We start from the raw sequence: 20,440 nt of genomic DNA on the forward strand, positions 1-20,440 counted from the left end.
AGTGTCCTGATGGTAGAACGGATAGACAATCCTCATGCTGGAGAGCATCAACCCACTCTGCTGAAGCCAGACCGACACCGAAGTCGGTCTGGTTTAAATAACCCCCAACTGAATGGCATATTACGCCGCAAACGGCCTGTGCTGTCACTCAGTCCGGCAAAATACTGCCCCGTACTGTCTCCATGGAAGACCATACACAAGGCTGCCCAATCACAGCGGGGACGGTGACGGGGCGGGTCTGAGAGACAAGGAAGGAACTATCAGAACACGCTGCCATCTGGGCCAATGGCAGCCCATTCAAGCAGACAGGGGGAGGGATACTCCCACTCTGCTTGACAAGTCCGACTGACTCCGAGGCCAGGGGATAGATGGAGTTCCCCGTACAGAAATAGCAGGGTCCCCAGCCAGTGGATCGAGAGAGGGGCAGTACCAGGCTACCAGCCGCACCTCCCCAGGACCGAACCAGGCCAATAGCTCCACCATCTGCCAAGTAGTAATGAATACAAGTATATGCACAAAGGGATACAGATATGCAAGATAAAAAAAATATATACCAGTACATACAGGTTCTGTATATTACCTATATGTCACTATACAGAATACAATCCACAATTGAAAGCACAAAAATAAGGTTATTTATGAGGGTATTCATGAGGTACATGAACATGATACATGATGTATCGAATCTATGATATGAGTCAATATGGCGACTAATGGGGGTGATCATTTTGCCCCCTCCAGAGTAATATGTATGGTCATAGACTCTTTGTTTCAGCATCTTTATTGTCTTGCCGATGTAGAAGGCTCCACATCGGCAAGATGCGAGTTATACGACTCACTGTGTCGCACATTTGGCAAAAAAACAAGGTGTAAAAGTTTCCCCATTGGGCAAAAGAAAATGTTGGCCCTGGTTGATCCAGGGACAGAATTCACAATCATTACACCTATATATGCCATGTTGGTTGTGGTTGGGGCCTTTTCTGGGGTTGTAATGAGAAGAGACTACCCTATCGCGAATAGAGGAGGCCTTTCTGAAGACAATTTCTGGACATGTATTGATGTACCTAGTCAGTATAGTGTCCTGCATGAGAATATGCCAGTGTTTGGAAAGGATTTCTCTTAATTGTTGATGTTGAGGGGAGAATTTCATTATGTATTTAACCGTGTGTGAGTTGCTATTTCGATTTTTTGAACCAAATAGCAACATGCTTCTTTCTTGTTGTAGCACCCTATTATAGGCTTTGAGTAGCAAAGATCTGCTATAGCCTCTCTTAAGTAACCTGTCTCTGAGTAATTTAGCTTGCTTATTGAAATCCTCCAGGTAAGTGCAGCTTCTGGGTAACCTAACATACTATGGAATATGGAATGCTCTTCACCAATGCTGGCGGGTGAGAGCTATCTGCATGAAGCAGTGTATTGCCAGCGGATGCCTTGCGGTATAGGTCGGTGGCAATACACTGGTTCATGTAGATGAAGATCCATAAGTCTAAGAAAGCTACAGATTGTTTATCGAAACCGAGTGTGAATTTCAAGTTAAAAATATTGATGTTTAGTTGTTGAACAAAGCGGTGAAGATTGTCTTCCTTTCCTTTCCAAATTACAAGAATATCATCTATGTAGCGGTGCCAACATAGAATCAAGTCTATATATTCTGCATATACTTCATCTGTCCATAGGCTGCGCTCCCACCCCCCCCAGGTACAGGTTTGCGTACGATGGGGCACAACATGTACCTCCAACATCAAATTCAACAACCTTTTTCGTGGGTAAGGATAGAAGATTTTTTTCTCTTTCCTTTTTCCCCCTCTTTATCCTCACTACCATGTTGTGTACAACAACCGTTTTTGGGTTTTATTATACATGATTTTTAAGATATTATTTTCATCATACCTAGATTGGTTTATTTCCTTATCCTTAATATCCCCCCACCTCCACCATTGGTTCTGGACCACAAGCCTATGCCGACCCGCTGCTGTAATAACTAGCAACTGTTGATATTTATGGAAATTTGTCTTTGTACCCTACAATCAATATTTCACCATGTGGTAAGAACTTACATTGTATGCAGCTCCTTTCTATGCGACTATTGTCGCTGAAACGAACTGCAACATATTCATAAGCACTATTGTGCTGAAAAATAGATTTTAATGCATAAATCTTACATGTATTTTTTTTGTCTTTGTAGATTGCTTAATTAGTCTATATAATGATATTCTCCAGAAGAAGCGCATTTGCGCAAAACATGTAGAGAACGTTATTGTGAATTGAGATGATTACCCTATCACTGTCATTTAGTGAACCCACCACCACCGTTGGAACTCACTGCCTTACTTGTCTGCTACCTAAAGGCTCTTTCTAAGTATTCACGGATAAATTACTGTCTATATTATATATTTTTTGTATTTTCAACTGTGTGGTTGTGTGGGTTTCCACATATATTGATTCTTACATCATCAGCAATGATTTTAAATCTATGTTTTCGTTTATGTCTGTTCTATATACCCATATATCTTTTTTAATTTTTTCAAATAAAAACAACATTTTTATGACACATTGTCCTGTTGTTGTGCCAACAAAGTGCTATTATCCATATCCCTCTTTTGATACTTATAACCAGGACGAAGCATAGAATCACCCTAGTTCTTCTAGATTGTAAGCACTAACGAGCAGGGCCCTCTAAATCCTCCTGTATTGAATTGTATTGCAACTGTATTGTCTTCCCTTATATTGTAAAGCGCTGCACAAACTGTCGGTGCTATATAAATCCTGTATAATAATAATAGTGTCCACAGTATCATCCTTTGGTGACACGAATACCATTACTGTATGATGTTGGCCACCATGCTGCAGCTTGGTTTCAGGGTCTTGGCAATCTTCTTATAGCCTAGGCCATCTTTTTGTAGAGCAACAATTCTTTTTTTCAGATCCTCAGGGAGTTCTTTGCCATGAGGTGCCATGCTGAACTTCCGGTGACCAGTATGAGAGAGCGATAACATCAAATTTAACACACCTACTCTCCATTAACACCTGAGACCTTATAACACTAACGAGTCACATGACTCCGGGGAGGGAAAATGGCTAATTGGGCTTAATTTGGACATTTTGACTTAGGGGTGTACTCACTTTTGTTGCCAGCAGTTTACATATTAATGGCTGTGTGTTAAGTTATTTTGAGGGGACAGCAAATTTACACCGTTATACAAGCTGTACATTCACTACTTTACATTGTAGCAAAGTGCAATTTCTTCAGTGATGTCACATGAAAAGATATAATAAAATATTTACAAAAATGTGAGGGGTGTATTCACTTTTGTGAGATACTGTATATGTATATATATATATATATATATATATATATATATATATATTTGGCCCCCTTGAACTTTGCGACCTTTTGCCACATTTCAGGCTTCAAACATAAAGATATAAAACTGTAATTTTTTGTGAAGAATCAACAACAAGTGGGACACAATCAGGAAGTGGAACAAAGTTTATTGGATATTTCAAACTTTGTTAACAAATAAAAAATTGAAAAATTGGGCGTGCAAAATTATTCAGCCCCTTTACTGTCAGTGCAGCAAACTCTTTCCAGAAGTTCAGTGAGGATCTCTGAATGATCCAATGTTGACCTAAATGACTAATGATGATAAATAGAATCCACCTGTGTGTAATCAAGTCTCCGTATAAATGCACCTGCACTGTGATAGTCTCAGAGGTCCGTTTAAAGCGCAGAGAGCATCATGAAGAACAAAGAACACACCAGGCAGGTCCGAGATACTGTTGTGGAGAAGTTTAAAGCCGGATTTGGATACAAAAAGATTTCCCAAGCTTTAAACATCCCAAGGAGCACTGTGCAAGCGATAATAATGAAATGGAAGGAGTATCAGACCACTGCAGATCTAGGACGACCTGGCCGTCCCTCTAAACTTTCAGCTCATACAAGGAGAAGACTGATCAGAGATGCAGCCAAGAGGCCCATGATCACTCTGGATGAACTGCAGAGATCTACAGCTGAGGTGGGAGACTCTGTCCATAGGACAATTCAACAGCTTAGGTGGGAGACTCTGTCCATAGGACAACAATCAGTCGTATACTGCACAAATCTAGCCTTTATGGAAGAGTGGCAAGAAGAAAGCCATTTCTTAAAGATATCCATAAAAAGTGTCGTTTAAAGTTTGCCACAAGCCACCTGGGAGACACACCAAACACGTGGAAGAAGGTGCTCTGGTCAGATGAAACCAAAATCGAACTTTTTGGCAACAATGCAAAACGTTATGTTTGGCGTAAAAGCAACACAGCTCATCACCCTGAACACACAATCCCCACTGTCAAACATGGTGGTGGCAGCATCATGGTTTGGGCCTGCTTTTCTTCAGCAGGGATAGGGAAGATGGTTAAAATTGATGGGAAGATGGATGGAGCCAAATACAGGACCATTCTGGAAGAAAACTTGATGGAGTCTGCAAAAGACCTGAGACTGGGACGGAGATTTGTCTTCCAACAAGACAATGATCCAAAACATAAAGCAAAATCTACAATGGAATGGTTCACAAATAAACATATCCAGGTGTTAGAATGGCCAAGTCAAAGTCCAGACCCGAATCCAATCGAGAATCTGTGGAAAGAACTGAAATCTGCTGTTCACAAACGCTCTCCATTCAACCTCACTGAGCTTGAGCTGTTTTGCAAGGAGGAATGGGCAAAAATGTCAGTCTCTCGATGTGCAAAACTGATAGAGACATACCCCAAGCGACTTACAGCTGTAATCGCAGCAAAAGGTGGCGCTATAAAGTACTAACTTAAGGGGGCTGAAGAATTGTGCACGCCCAATTTTTCAGTTTTTTATTTGTTAAAAAAGTTTGAAATATCCAATAAATTTTGTTCCACTTCATGATTGTGTCCCGCTTGTTGTTGATTCTTCACAAAAAAATTACAGTTTTATATCTTTATGTTTGAAGCCTGAAATGTGGCAAAAGGTCGAAAAGTTCAAGGGGGCCGAATACTTTCGCAAAGCACTGTATATATACAGTGGGTACGGCAACTATTCAGACCCCCTTAAATTTTTCACTCTTTGTTATATTTCAGCCATTTGCTAAAATCATTTAAGTTCATTCTTCTTCCTCATGAATGTACACACAGCTCCCCATACTGACAGAAAAACACAGAATTGTTGACATTGTTGCAGATTTATTAAAAAAGAAAAACTGAAATATCACATGGTCCTAAGTATTCAGACCCTTTGCTGTGACACTCATATATTTAACTCAGGTGCTTTCCATTTCTTCTGATCATCCTTGCGATGGTTCTACACCTTCATTTGAGTCCAGCTGTGTTTGATTATACTGATTGGACTTGATTAGGAAAGCCACACACCTGTCTATATAAGACCTTCCAGATCACAATGCATGTCAGAGCAAATGAGAATCATGAGGTCAAAGGAACTGCCTGAAGAGCTCAGAGACAGAATTGTGGCAAGGCACAGATCTGGCCAAGGTTACAAAAAGATTTCTGCTGCACTTAAGGTTCCTAAGAGCACAGTGGCCTCCATAATCCTCAAATGGAAGACGTTTGGGACGACCAGAACCCTTCCTAGAGCTGGCCATCCGGCCAAACTGAGCTATCGGGGGAGAAGAGCCTTGGTCAGAGAGGTAAAGAAGAACCCAAAGATTACTGTGGCTGAGCTCCAGAGATGCAGTCAGGAGATGGGAGAAAGTTGTAGAAAGTCAACCATCACTGCAGCCCTCCACCAGTCGGGGCTTTATGGCAGAGTGGCCCGAGCCTCTCTGGAAGCCTCTCCTCAGTGTAAGACACATGAAAGCCTGCATGGAGTTTGCTAAAAAAACACCTGAAGGACTCCAAGATGGTGAGAAATAAGATTCTCTGGCCTGATGAGACCAAAATAGAACTTTTTGGCCTTAATTCTAAGCGGTATGTGTGGAGAAAACCAGGCACTGCTCATCACCTGTCCAATACAGTCCCAACAGTGAAGCATGGTGGTGGCAGCATCATGCTGTGGGGGTGTTTTTCAGCTGCAGGGACAGGACGACTGGTTGCAATCGAGGGAAAGATGAATGCGGCCAAGTACAGGGATATCCTGGACAAAAACCTTCTCCAGAGTGCTCTGGACCTCAGACTGGGCCGAAGGTTTACCTTCCAACAAGACAATGACCCTAAGCACACAGCTAAAATAACGAAGGAGTGGCTTCACAACAACTCCGTGACTGTTCTTGAATGGCCCAGCCAGAGCCCTGACTTAAACCCAATTGAGCATCTCTGGAGAGACCTAAAAATGGCTGTCCACCAACGTTTACCATCCAACCTGACAGAACTGGAGAGGATCTGCAAGGAGGAATGGCAGAGGATCCCCAAATCCAGGTGTGAAAGACTTATTGCATCTTTCCCAAAAAGACTCCTGGCTGTATTAGATCAAAAGGGGGCTTCTACTAAATACTGAGCAAAGGGTCTGAATACTTAGGACCATGTGATATTTCAGTTTTTCTTTTTTAATAAATCTGCAACAATGTCAACAATTCTGTGTTTTTCTGTCAGTATGGGGTGCTATGTGTACATTCATGAGGAAGAAGAATGAACTTAAATGATTTTAGCAAATGGCTGAAATATAACAAAGAGTGAAAAATTTAAGGGGGTCTGAATGCTTTCCGTACCCACTGTATATATATATATATATATATATATATATATATATATATATATATATATATTGTGACAGGAAGTCAGGTAAATCTGTGGATGTAGTCACAGACAGGAGATACATTTCCACCTGGTTTAGAAAATTCACCAATTACTATAGGGTGTCGGCTGCAGAGATAGCCAGCAGGAAGTTGAAAACCATTCAGCTGTTCAGAATGAGGAAATGAAGGCCTCTATAATTTGTCCAAAGGAAGTCTAAGGATTGCTGCCTCCTGACACTGTGTGGGCATGGAGAGAGGAGGACAGTCAGATGTGTGCCCCCTGAAAGACGTGTGAGCATGGGGAAGACCTCCTGAAGCGATGTGCGCTGAGGAGGGTAACAAGTGTGAAGACTACTCGAGGTGAGGTCTTGGATCGTTTCTATGTGAAAAGAAACCAATGGATATTTCCTGTGTGAAGGGGAAATTAATTAAGACTGAAGACTACTCAAGGTGAGGTCTTGGACTATTTCTATGTGAAAATAAATAAATGAACTGTTTGCTATGTGAAGAGACAAGCAAAGAGACATGTTCAATGTGAAGAGGAAAAGGGACATGTTCAATAGAGATGTACCGAACTGTTCGCCGGCGGACAGTTCCCGGCGAACTTAGCATGTTCGCCAATGCGGGCGAACATATGCGATGTTCGGTCCGCCCCCTATAATACATCATTGAGGCAAACTTTGACCCTGAACTTCACAGTCAGCAGGCACATTTCCAGCCAATCAGCATACCTCCCTCCCACACCCTCCCACCTCCTACAAATAAGCAAGGGCAGCATCCATCTTAGATCATTCTGAAGCAGTGTGTTAGTGAGAGCAGGGAGAGTGTTGCTGCTGCTGCTGCTGCTGCTGTTAATAGCTAGGGACAGTTGTTAGTCAGTGTTCCTGGTCTTGCTAGTCAGTGTTCTTGGTCCACTACTGCTGTAAGGACAGCATCCTGACAGCACCCCAAAAAGCCCTTCTAAGGGCTGGTATTTGTGTAATTTTATATATATATATATATATATATATATATATATATATATATATATATCTAGTGTCCCCAAAAGCCCTTTTAAGGGCTGGTAATTGAGTTTTTTCTTTATATATATGTTGCCTGCCCGCTGTGTGTGAGAGGCCACAGACCCACCACAGACTGTACTGTGTGCACACCACACTCATTTCGGGTGGCACAGGCACAGTACCTTGCATTTTAAAAAATATTTTTTTTTTCCTCTGTCATAATTGCAGTGAGTGCTGTGTCAGGTCCACAGAGTGCACTGTACCCACTGCAGTGCACTGCCCACCACTGATATATATATATGGTGGCACAGCATCTTGTTGCAAATTGAAAAAAAAATATTTTTTATTATTGCAGTTGCCTGGGCTGCCAGTGACTGTCAGGTCCACAGAGTGTACTGTGCCCACTGTAGTGCCACTGCGTGCCCACCCACCCACCACTGATATATATACGGTGGCACAGCAGCTTGCAAAGTAAAAATATATATATTTTTTTTATAATTGCAGTTGCCTAGGTGCCAGTGACTGTCAGGTCCACAGAGTGTACTGTGCCCACTGCAGTGCCACTGCCCACCCACCACTGATATATACGGTGGCAGGCATGACTTTTTTGGATTAGTGTCTGGGGGGGGTCTAAAAAGCGTACCTGTGAAGTTTCAGCTCTGTAGCATGTCCAGAACCAGAAAAAAAAAGATCATATAGGTGTAAAAGGGGTTCCCACCATCCCTGCTCTACTGAAAAATTATCTTTTTTTCTGGTTCTGTACATGCTACAGAGCTGAAACTTCACAGGTACACTTTTTAGACCCCCTAGACACTAAATCACACAAAAAAGTTCTTAAAAAATGTCATTTTTGATAGAGAGCCAATTATTGGAAAAATTAAAAAAAAAAAACTTAAAAAAAAAAAATGTCTTTGTATTTATTGTCTGGGGGGTCTAAAAAGCGTACCTGTGAAGTTTCAGCTCTGTAGCATGTCCAGAACCAGAAAAAAAGATCATATAGGTGTAAAAGGGGTTCCCACCATCCCTGCTCTACTGAAAAATTATCTTTTTTTCTGGTTCTGGACATGCTACAGAGCTGAAACTTCACAGGTACACTTTTTAGACCCCCTAGACACTAAATCACACAAAAAAAGTTCTTAAAAATGGTCATTTTTGATAGAGAGCCAATTATTGGAAAACTTAAAAAAAAAAATTAAAAAAAAAAAAAACATTTCTTTGGATTTATTGTCTGGGGGGTCTAAAAAAGTGTACTTGTGAAGTTTCAGCTCTGTAGCATGTCCAGAACCAGAAAAAAAATAGAATTAGGGTTAGGGCTAGGGTTAGGGTTAGGGCTAAGATTAGGGTTATTTTTAGTGCTTAGGGTTAGAGGGTTAGAGTTAGAGGGGTAGGGCTACTAACTCTAACCCTAAGTATCTCACCGTAACCCTAACCCTAGCCCCTAACACTAAACCTAACCCTCTAACCATAACCCTAACCCTCTAAGCCTAGCCATAAAAATAATCCTAACCCTAAACCTAACCCTAGCCCTAACCCTAATTCGTATTTTTTTCTGGTTCCGGACATGCTACAGAGCTGAAACTTCACAGGTACACATTTTAGACCCCCCAGATGCTAAATCCAAAGAAATTTTTTATTTTAATTTTTTTTTAATTTTTCCAATAATTGGCTCTCTAACAAAAAATTAAAATTTTTAAGAACTTTTTTTGTGTGATTCAGTGTCTGGGGGTCTAAAAAGTGTACCTGTGAAGTTTCAGCTCTGTAGCATGTCCAGAACCAGAAAAAAAATTAGAATTAGGGTTAGGGCTAGGGTTAGGGTTATTTTTAGTGCTTAGGGTTAGATGGTTAGGGTTAGAGGCGTAGGGGTAAGGTTACTAACTCTAACCCTAAGTATCTCACCGTAACCCTAACCCTAGCCCCTAACACTAAACCTAACCCGAACCCTAACCCTTAAAGCCCAGTTCCTGTCCCATTTTGGTCGGTTCTGGTCTGTTTGCGGTTGTTTGTGGTGCGTTAAACGGGGAGTTTGGTCTGTCACTGTGAAGCGGGCGTAACCCTTACACTACCTGATCGATACATCATACCTGATCGTATACACACACTGGATGTTTTAAAGCACGTTATTCCAAACAATTTAGGAATGTTAGGTGATTTATGCCCTTTATGGAATAAAACCCGACTCTGCGTCAACTACGTAATTTTCCATGGGAGTTTTGCCATGGATCCCCCTCCGGCATGCCACAGTCCAGGTGTTTGTCCCCTTGAAACAACTTTTCCATTACTATTGTGGCCAGAAAGAGTCCCTGTGGGTTTTAAAATTCGCCTGCCTTTTAAAGTCTATGGCGGTTCGCAATGTTCGCCGGTTCGCGAACATTCGCCGATGTTCGCCGCGAATTTTATGTTCGCGACATCACTAATGTTCAATGGACATTTGTTGTGTGAAGAAAAAACATGGACTATTGAGTGTCTGCTGTAGGATCAGCAAAGTTTGCCCAACAGTAGGTTGGAGACAGACTCTGTAGGTAGGTTCCTGTATGTGAGAAGGTAGCCGCCCACAGTGGCAAGGATTTATTTTGTGTTTTATTTTTATTTTGATGTTTTTGAGGCTTGCAGTTGTGTGAAGTAAATTGCAAGAATAAACCAAACTGCAACCACTTCTCGGCTATCTCCCTGTGTAACAAACCCCCTCAAGGGGTCATCCATACCCGCCACCGATCTCCCACAATATATATATATATATATATATATATATATATATATACACAGTATCTCACAAAAGTTAATACACCCCTCACATTTTCGTAAATATTTTATTATATCTTATTATATCTTTTCATATATATATATATATATATATATACACCAAATCGCCAGAATTTTTAAGCCTTGAGTTTATATTGCACATTAGCCCTCTTTGCCAGGATCTTAGAGATGTTTCTTTGAAAACGCTGTGAAGGACGGCAAAACGCGTTGACATAATTTCCGGTTACGGACGAGACGGAACGTCACTTCCGGTCAGGCACTTCCTGGTCGTGGAACGCACGCTAAGCGCTGCCTACACGAGGCATTTTGTTCATGCGCTCTTATGATTTTCTGTTTGTAAGTATGTTTTTTGCTCAAGAAGCGATTAAATTAGTTTAAACATACTTCACCATGTACAGCCTTTCTTTATTTTAATGGCGGATATGGAAGTGGATCCCAACCTATCCTCATCTAAAGGTTATATGGAGAAACATCTCTAAGATCCTGACAAAGAGGGCTAATGTGCAATATAAACTCAAGGCTTAAAAATTCTGGCGATTTGGTGAGTGGGGAACCGAGAGGGGTCACCTATCACTTTGAAGCACCTTGTATAATCTCCAGCACTTGAGCACCTTATTTTGGATCACGATTAAGGACTGTTTTATTCATATTTTTTCACATTACAGTTCACTTGATGTATTTTGTTTAATTTCTAGCACCTGTGCACTTTAATTGGATCACATCCATGAATATTTTGTAATTATTTATGTTTTTAGTTTACTTGATGAATTGAATACATTTATCTCACTTGGTTATTTTCACTCATGCAAGCGCTGCTTAATTTTGGTTGTTGATATTATCCTAAGGTTTTCTTAGAGTTGCAGCAGCTTCATACTTTTCAAGCACTTTATAAATTATACTATTTATTTATATATTCACCTTTTTAATTGATCTACCAGCGCGGGTATTAATTTAGCTTTAAAATATAATATATAATATATAGTTTTTAATGTATATATTTTTTAATGTATATATTTTTTACTATATATAAAAGTTTTAAAGGGTTTCTAATTAATTTACCGTCATTTTAATAATTTTTAATAAATTAGAATAAAACTTATGAAATTTAACAATAGACTCGGAATAATAAACGTATATAAAAAATGTATAAAATCATTATTAACTTTGTTTTATATGAATAAAAGTTATGGTTAGTATGTATTATGTATATTTATAATTTATGTTTATTATACGTACCTATATACCACAGAAGGGATATATAAAAATTTAATCTAATATCTCCTAATAATATGGGTAATGTGAATAATTAGTATTCTTCTTGCTGGCCACTAGATGGCGCAATATATCCGTACCTACGTATGAGAATTAAATTCTTATACGAGTATACTGCATTACCACTAGAGGGCTTATGATAAATTCCACCCATTTTTGCTCGGTAATTAGGAGCTTTTTCCTTATTGGCTGATCTATCCTATCTGGAGGTATATATAGGGACGTTTTGCGGCATGATGCGTGATCCCTGATGACGTCACACGTAGGCTGACGAAACTGGTCGGTTCCACGCATTACGCCGGTTCCTGGAACGCAGCCGGAGCGCAAACCAGCGAGCGATGCTGTATTGCCTTCCATGCTTAACCTGATATAAGTGCCTCCATTTTTCTTTGATTAAACAACGATTACATACTACACCATGGAGTTTATTTCTCTTTTTATGATTGGGGTGGCTATGGTCTGAGGAGAGGTATTAAAGGCGATACACTGATCGGATTAAGTGGAGAGATCCATATTCTAGCTGAAGTCGACATCCATACTGTTGGGATTCTGCATACCACTTACCAATGCTAGACCCCAAGGGGCCATCTGGTAAGTGTGATATACAGTGGGTACGGAAAGTATTCAGACCCCCTTAAATTTTTCACTCTTTGTTATATTGCAGCCATTTGCTAAAATCATTTAAGTTCATTCTTCTTCCTCATGAATGTACACATAGCACCCCATACTGACAGAAAAACACAGAATTGTTGACATTGTTGCAGATTTATTAAAAAAGAAAAACTGAAATATCACATGGTCCTAAGTATTCAGACCCTTTGCTGTGACACTCATATATTTAACTCAGGTGCTTTCCATTTCTTCTGATCATCCTTGAGATGGTTCTACACCTTCATTTGAGTCCAGCTGTGTTTGATTATACTGATTGGACTTGATTAGGAAAGCCACACACCTGTCTATATAAGACCTTCCAGATCACAATGCATGTCAGAGCAAATGAGAATCATGAGGTCAAAGGAACTGCCTGAAGAGCTCAGAGACAGAATTGTGGCAAGGCACAGATTTGGCCAAGGTTGCAAAAAGATTTCTGCTGCACTTTAGGTTCCTAAGAGCACAGTGGCCTCCATCATCCTCAAATGGAAGACGTTTGGGACGACCAGAACCCTTCCTAGAGCTGGCCTTCCGGCCAAACTGAGCTATCGGGGGAGAAGAGCCTTGGTGAGAGAAGTAAAGAAGAACCCAAAGATCACTGTGGCTGAGCTCCAGAGATGCAGTCAGGAGATGGGAGAAAGTTGTAGAAAGTCAACCATCACTGCAGCCCTCCACCAGTCGGGGCTTTATGGCAGAGTGGCCCGACGGAAGCCTCTCCTCAGTGTAAGACACATGAAAGCCCGCATGGAGTTTGCTAAAAAACACCTGAAGGACTCCAAGATGGTGAGAAATAAGATTCTCTGGTCTGATGAGACCAAAATAGAACTTTTTGGCCTTAATTCTAAGCGGTATGTGTGGAGAAAACCAGGCACTGCTCATCACCTGTCCAATACAGTCCCAACAGTGAAGCATGGTGGTGGCAGCATCATGCTGTGGGGGTGTTTTTCAGCTGCAGGGACAGGACGACTGGTTGCAATCGAGGGAAAGATGAATGCGGCCAAGTACAGGGATATCCTGGACAAAAACCTTCTCCAGAGTGCTCTGGACCTCAGACTGGGCCGAAGGTTTACCTTCCAACAAGACAATGACCCTAAGCACACTGCTAAAATAACGAAGGAGTGGCTTCACAACAACTCCGTAACTGTTCTTGAATGGCCCAGCCAGAGCCCTGACTTAAACCCAATTGAGCATCTCTGGAGAGACCTAAAAATGGCTGTCCACCAACGTTTACCATCCAACCTGACAGAACTGGAGAGGATCTGCAAGGAGGAATGGCAGAGGATCCCCAAATCCAGGTTTGAAAGACTTGTTGCATCTATCCCAAAAAGACTCCTGGCTGTATTAGATCAAAAGGGGGCTTCTACTAAATACTGAGCAAAGGGTCTGAATACTTAGGACCATGTGATATTTCAGTTTTTCTTTTTTAATAAATCTGCAACAATGTCAACAATTCTGTGTTTTTCTGTCAGTATGGGGTGCTATGTGTACATTCATGAGGAAGAAGAATGAACTTAAATGATTTTAGCAAATGGCTGCAATATAACAAAGAGTGAAAAATTTAAGGGGGTCTGAATACTTTCCGTACCCACTGTACATCCGGTGGTGGATTTCCCTTTTCTTCTCCTTTCATCACGATCAAAGGAAGCACTCCTGATAAGACATCTGAGCACTTTCAAGCACTTATCTTTGCACTTGCATGTTTGCACATAAGGACTATTTATATGTTTTTTACTTTTGAATTTATGGACTGTCACTTTGTTCAGATGGACTTTGACACTAAGCACGGTCACTTTATTGAAATGTGATATATTAAGAATTGATGCATTGAGTTTATTTGGTATATGTTGGATTGCACTATATACTTTTTTAAGAATTTCATACATATTTTATGAGATCTTTTAACAATTAATTTTTTGAGCGCTGTCCCCTCCCTTTTGTTTACAAGACTTCTAGACTACCTAGTGTTGTAGGTATTTGACAGGTGGATATCATTTCAATTTTTAACAGCAAGGCTATGTGACGGAACCACTGACCCACATTGTACTTGTGGTCTTGCATCAGTATACGGCTTCCTTGCAGTCATGAACATATATACCAGATTTTCCCACCTGCCCTCATACAAAGCTAGCCAACAACTTAGCTTGTACAAGTTTTGAAACCTTCTCCTTTTTTGAACAGTTTCACACTCAATTTATACACACATGAGTACATCCCCCGCCTGATCAAAATACCACACACAGGTCAGGGGTTACCTGATTACTTTATCATATGCAGATGAAACTGTATACAGAAACAGAATTAAGCTGAACAAATTATCTAGCCATCTGAACAGAACAATGTGGGCTCATTAACATTTAACAATGGGACAGGCAGACTTAACACAATCCACATCCCACCTCAAAACAAACAATAGGACAAGACTGCCAATGACAGTCTGTCCGTCTCTTGCATTGAAGTACATGGAATACACATCTATGTATTGCCATGATCATTTAGGAGTCAGACTTCATGGCAACAGACTATAGGTCTCACAGTGTAAAGTGGGATTGAATCGTCATATTTCTTGAGAGATATTGCTGACAAATATTGCTGCCCCACTTGAAGCAATCCAAACCATTAAGTATCTGTCTTTCACTCCCAGTGACGGTGAGTACCGTTACAGGTCAATTCTTGCTTTCTTTAAGAGTACATCTATAGGGTTATGGTGTGAAGGCGCCACAGACACCCAAAGACCAATTTTTCAACACCTGTTTGACAGGTGCATATTATTTCAATTTTTGTCAGCAAGGCAATTCTTGCTTTCATCAAGAGTACCACTATAGAGTTACGGTGTAAAGGCATCTTCGACACCCAAAGACTAATTTTTCCACACCTATTACTTCTATCCAAAGTCTGCAGAAAAGACACCAGAATTTATCCAAAAAATCTCTAATTTTGTTCCCAGTGCACTATATTGTGGCCTCATCATACAGAATTGCTCCCCAAGCCAATGTTTACAAAATAGAAAGAGAAGAAAGAAAGAAGAAAAGAAAGCTTGCAGGGAAAATGTAATTTTTTTGGCTTTATAAATGCAATTATTTCTGCAACAGCTTCTATACACAGTACAGATGTGCCACTTTATAGGTAGACTAGGGAGCCCCCCCCCCCCCCAGGCACTATGTTGAAAGGAATTTTTTTATTTTTATAATTATTTCTCATTTTGACACTTTCACTTTAAGCATTGTTAAATCACTGCTCATTTAAAAATGCAGTTTTTTTCAAACTTGTTTTTCATACATGTCCCCCAGGGCAGTACCCGGACCCCCTTAACCATCATATGCCTAATTACTTGCACATAAATCTTCAAAATAGGCACTTTTCATTTTTACAGTTCGAGTCCCATAGACTTCAATGGGGTTAGTTATTCGGTTCCGAACTTTTGCAATGTTTGAAAGTTCTGGTGTGAACTGAACAAGGGGACGTTGGGCCCATCCCTATTCCTGACAGACTGGGTCTATTGAGGTACGTCAATGCAAAAAGCAGCATTTGAACCAGAATAAGGATCATAAAAAACACAGGGCTGATAGAGCTAAAACTCATGGGAGACTAAAGTTCCTGGACTTGGTAAATTATTACTTTGCACCTCATCTCAGATGAGCGACTCTCGGATCCACTTTATACTCCTACAGCAAATAGTATGTAAAAAATCCTAATGACCCCCACACACTGACACAGTCCAAAACATAACTACATGTTTAAATGGGAATGCAAACGAAACAGAACGTTTACTATAGAGCAGGGGTATTGAATTAAACTTCAAGGAGGTCCGGTCGCTAAAATTTTCTTTGGGCCGAGGTCCGAATCTCAAGTCTAATAAAATAAGGGGCACGCTGATGGGCACATTTTATGCTAGGGGCGCTCTGATGGGTAGAACAAAATGTGCCCATCAGCATGACCCTTAACATAAAATATGCCCATCAGCTTGCCCCTTAGCATAAAATAAGGGGCACACTGATGGGCACATTTTATGCTAGGGGGTTGAGATGGGCACATTTTATGTTAAGGGGTACGCTGGTGGGCAAAACAAAACGTGTCCATCAGCGTTGCTCTTAACAACAAATATGTCCATTAGAGTGCCCCTTAACATAAAATGTGCCCATCAGCGTGACCCTTAACAATAAATAAGGGGCACTCTGATGGACACATTTTATGTTAGGGGGCACTATAATTGGGCATATTTTATTTTATGGGGCACTCTAATGGTTATGGGGCACTCTAATGGGGCCCAACAAAATGTGCCCATCAGTGTGCCCCTTAACAAAATATGCCCATCAGTCTGCACTTAATAAAATATTCTCATCAGCAATCCCTTTAAAATGCCCCACATACCTTTGGGACAAGAGTCAGCAAGCTGAAGGCAGGAAAATGCGAGATAAACCTTGCAAGGTGTGAGAGCCAGGAGCTGCGAGCAGCAGGGGGAGGGGCGCGCACGTGATGTCACGCTCCAACTCGCGGCCCAGCTGGGAGTGAGATCCGGGAGTAGTAGTCAGAAGCAGGGGAGCGGGAGGCACCCACGGGACGTCACTAGTTGCTGGGACACCCTTAGTCCCAGCAAACCAATGACTGCTCATAGGTAGCGGCCTGACGGTCCGGGCGGAAGCATCGTGCGGTCCATTCTCGGACTACGGGCCTCCATTTAATGATGACTGCTATAGTGGAATGGTGTAAAATCATACCCTAAGCTCCACCATCCCAGACCACTGCTGGAGATGTATATAAACTGGAACTCTTTTTTATATATTTAGACCTGTCCTAAGCTCCAACTTTTTTGGCAAACAGTGAAGACTCTCCTCTACAACTAAACATCAACTCTTGACCCTTCCATTTATTTACTAGGGCTTCCACCACTCAATATGAGCAGAAACTCTAGAAGTTGTTGCTACACATACGGACCACTGAAAGATGTCTTTTTGCATCCCACTGGAAGTAGACCTGTGGACCACATCCATTTGACTTATACACACTTGTATGAAAGAGTATGGGACCCCTGGATTTGTTTTAATTCTCACTTTTAAAACCTCATTAGAACTATCTCAACTGGGACAATCACTGACCTTGGCTTGCCAAGCTGGCCTCCCACATCCTTCTAACCCCCGCCCCCAGTTTTCTTACACCTACAGTCATCAACTATCTGTGCTAGATTGTTCTTACATTTGTTCCTTTTATGCCTATATTTTTAGTGTGTTTGAAAAAGTTAAGTTCATTTTTTATACCACAGTTTGCATCTAAGATTTTGATCACTAGACCTCAGCTGCGCAGCTAACAGAACTCTATGCATGATGCTTATCACAACTCTCTAGATTGTCTAACAGGCTTGCTATAGCGACTGCACACCAATGAACTAGAGTTTTTTCCAAATGCCCTGTTCAAAATGTTATTTAGTGTATGCTGCCGGCCACTCTTGGATCACAATTTTACATATATAGCTTTTTACAGAACATATTTGTACTGGATCATGTGTTAACTGCTGAGCTGTTGTACTTTCAATCTAAAACCTCCAATAAAAATACATAAAAAAATATATAAACAGCAAATGAATGCAAGTTATGTTTAATGGTACACCGCATTAGTGCAGTAAGCTATGTTTATCTGCAGTTAAAAAAGGGCACTCTAAGATACAGCGGATGAAGAAGGATTTTTTAATGAAAGCATAATATTTCTGTACATCCGTTTGCTGTACTTATTCTAAGAGTATACCCTGTTCAACTGCAAAGCTTGTTCTATTTCCTAAATGGCTAGATTTTCTATAGTACAACTGTGTTGCGTAGTATTAGTCATCTATACTTTGGTATATTGCTGGATTTGAAATATTATATTTGAAGTTACAAAACATTAATATTAAAATGTCTAAATAAATGTTTCAGTTTTAAATGGATGTAGACAGTCCATGTAACTATTCTGTCATCATTTCTGAAGTATACAATACAAGCATGTTTTGCCATATCTGCATTCTTAATTTTGCAATATGGTGACTGTAGCTTAAAGATCATGCTTTCATTATTTTATATTGTAATGGTTGGATCAGAAATTGAGCCAAAAATTTCAACATATTATAGATCTGACAAAAAGAAACCCCAATTAGAAGCCAATAGGCACTTTGTTATGCATGAGTTTTATCAACAATCAAATATTAGCCGAATTGTTTTTAAAATCTTGGTTAATCTACTATGATCCAAACCTAAGTGCTTTGGAGATTAGACAGAATAGTTTACCTCCTGCTGGTTCCATGAAGGATCTGTTAAGGGCCACATTTCTTTCACACATTTCTAGAAGATCATCGCCAACATCTAAAAAAAAAAAAATAAGAAAGAAAAGATCAATAAACCAAAGCAACATATAAGTAAGAAATATTTTTTTCTCCAAACTATCATTACCAAATATTCTTGCTATTGCTTGAAGACAGAGTAGAGTAGAGTAAAACCCTTTAATAATTTATTTAAAACTCTTTATGGAAATACAGCAAGATCACTAAAAATTCCCTTGCAAAATTATAATTTCTTTTCCAAAGTGAACATGCTCCAGGCCTTGAGTAAACAAACTTTTTAGTCTCTGAAAACTAACATCACTAAATTCACAAAGAGAGACAAAAAATACACAGTAGTTATAATAATATTGGGGGCTTTCCCCCAAGTTTTAGTCACTTAGGTACTAGATACTGTGACAACTTCTGACAAGTTCTTCGACAGAGGAGATAAAAGCAACTAAAAATGTGTCGGGGAAAGGACTTAGAGCAGGGATCCTCAAACTACGGCCCTCAAGCTGTTGCAAAACTACACATCCCATGAGGCATTGTAAAACTCTGACATTCACAGACATGACTAGGCATGATGGGAATTGTAGTTCCTGAACAGCTGAAGGGCCGTAGTTTGAAGACCCCTGACTTAGAGATAGTTAAACAGAGAGCTTGTCTATTCACAGCACAGCTCTGTAAGTTTTTTCATTTCTCTGCCTATGTGGGTTGTGCTTTTCTTCCCATCAGCTTACACACAGTGTATAGAAAAGAGAAGCTGCTGCTCCTGCGCTTGAGAAGCTGCCACATGGCTGATAGAAAATGTATGTCTCCACTGATTCAGCCGCCACATCCTCTGTGCTGCCACTCACAACAGGTCAGGGAAAACCCAAATGAAACTCTAAAAAGGAAGAAACAGAGGGCGCACCAGCCTAGGGCATTCCCTTTGTGACAATTTATTGTTTAAAAAGGTATATACATCATAGTCACAAATGAGATGAAAAAGTCCAGCAAAATATATGTAAAAAGTCCAACAGATAATCTGTCTTTAATCTGAGGCTATTAACTTCACTGGGTATATGTGAGGGTTTATAGGCTAGCTACTTTAATTATGGCTGTTTTTTCAGCTTTATTTTATTGTCTTATATTAAAGCGTAACTCCACTTTTGTTGAGAAAAAAACATTCCCGTCTGAGTGATCTATGTACATTACAAGGTCTTTAACAAACTTTGTTGCAGATTCCTACCTTTCGTTATTCTGAAGAAATCCCTGTTTGTTCCTCTGTACTAAGTGGGTCAAATGGGAGTGATTTCAAAATTATCTATCAGCTGTGGCAGCTGCAGGGCACTAATGAGGAAAGCTGCTGGGCCTGCATCCCTTTAGACGTGTTCCTATTCGGAGTATCCCACCAAAAATGACATTTTTGTTGCAGGGGATGCCAGAAGTCTGACTTGTATCTTAGGCAGATTTCTGGGAAAATTGGTAAACCAATCACACAAGCAGGAAATTATGTTTCTGGGGTGTGGTCAGTACACATTCTGTGTACAGAATAGCTCCAAATAGCCATATTGCATTGCATTTTCAGAAAATTACAACAGCTGCAGATTGAAAAGGAAAGGTAATTTTTAATAACATTCAATTACAATATTATTTGTGTCGCAATTGTATACGCTATATTGCTTTTTTTTTTTATTTCCCACGAAAGTGGAGTTACCCTTTAAAGGAAGTCTGTTTATGCTGTTATACTGGAATGATAAAATAATAATCCTCAGTTACCGCCCAAACTGTGTGACTAT

At 40.3% G+C, this 20,440-nt stretch overlaps 1 protein-coding gene across 2 annotated transcripts in view; it reads right to left on the minus strand.

Moving 5' to 3' along the window:
- METTL22 (methyltransferase 22, Kin17 lysine) overlaps positions 1 to 20,440 on the minus strand; it is a 407,031-nt gene that overhangs the window by 235,797 nt on the left and 150,794 nt on the right. Inside the window, exon 5 of one of the 2 annotated variants that reach the window (XM_082261014.1) lies at positions 18,616 to 18,702. The exons of the other annotated variant lie outside the window; for it this stretch is intronic. Within the exon in view, the coding sequence (XP_082117140.1) occupies positions 18,616 to 18,702 (87 nt within the window). The remainder of the gene's footprint in view (positions 1 to 18,615; positions 18,703 to 20,440) is intronic. 2 annotated transcript variants of the gene reach the window in all.

Source organism: Pelophylax lessonae (genome assembly GCF_965119305.1).
Source record: "Pelophylax lessonae genome assembly, chromosome: 6".
NCBI lineage: Eukaryota > Metazoa > Chordata > Amphibia > Anura > Ranidae > Pelophylax > Pelophylax lessonae.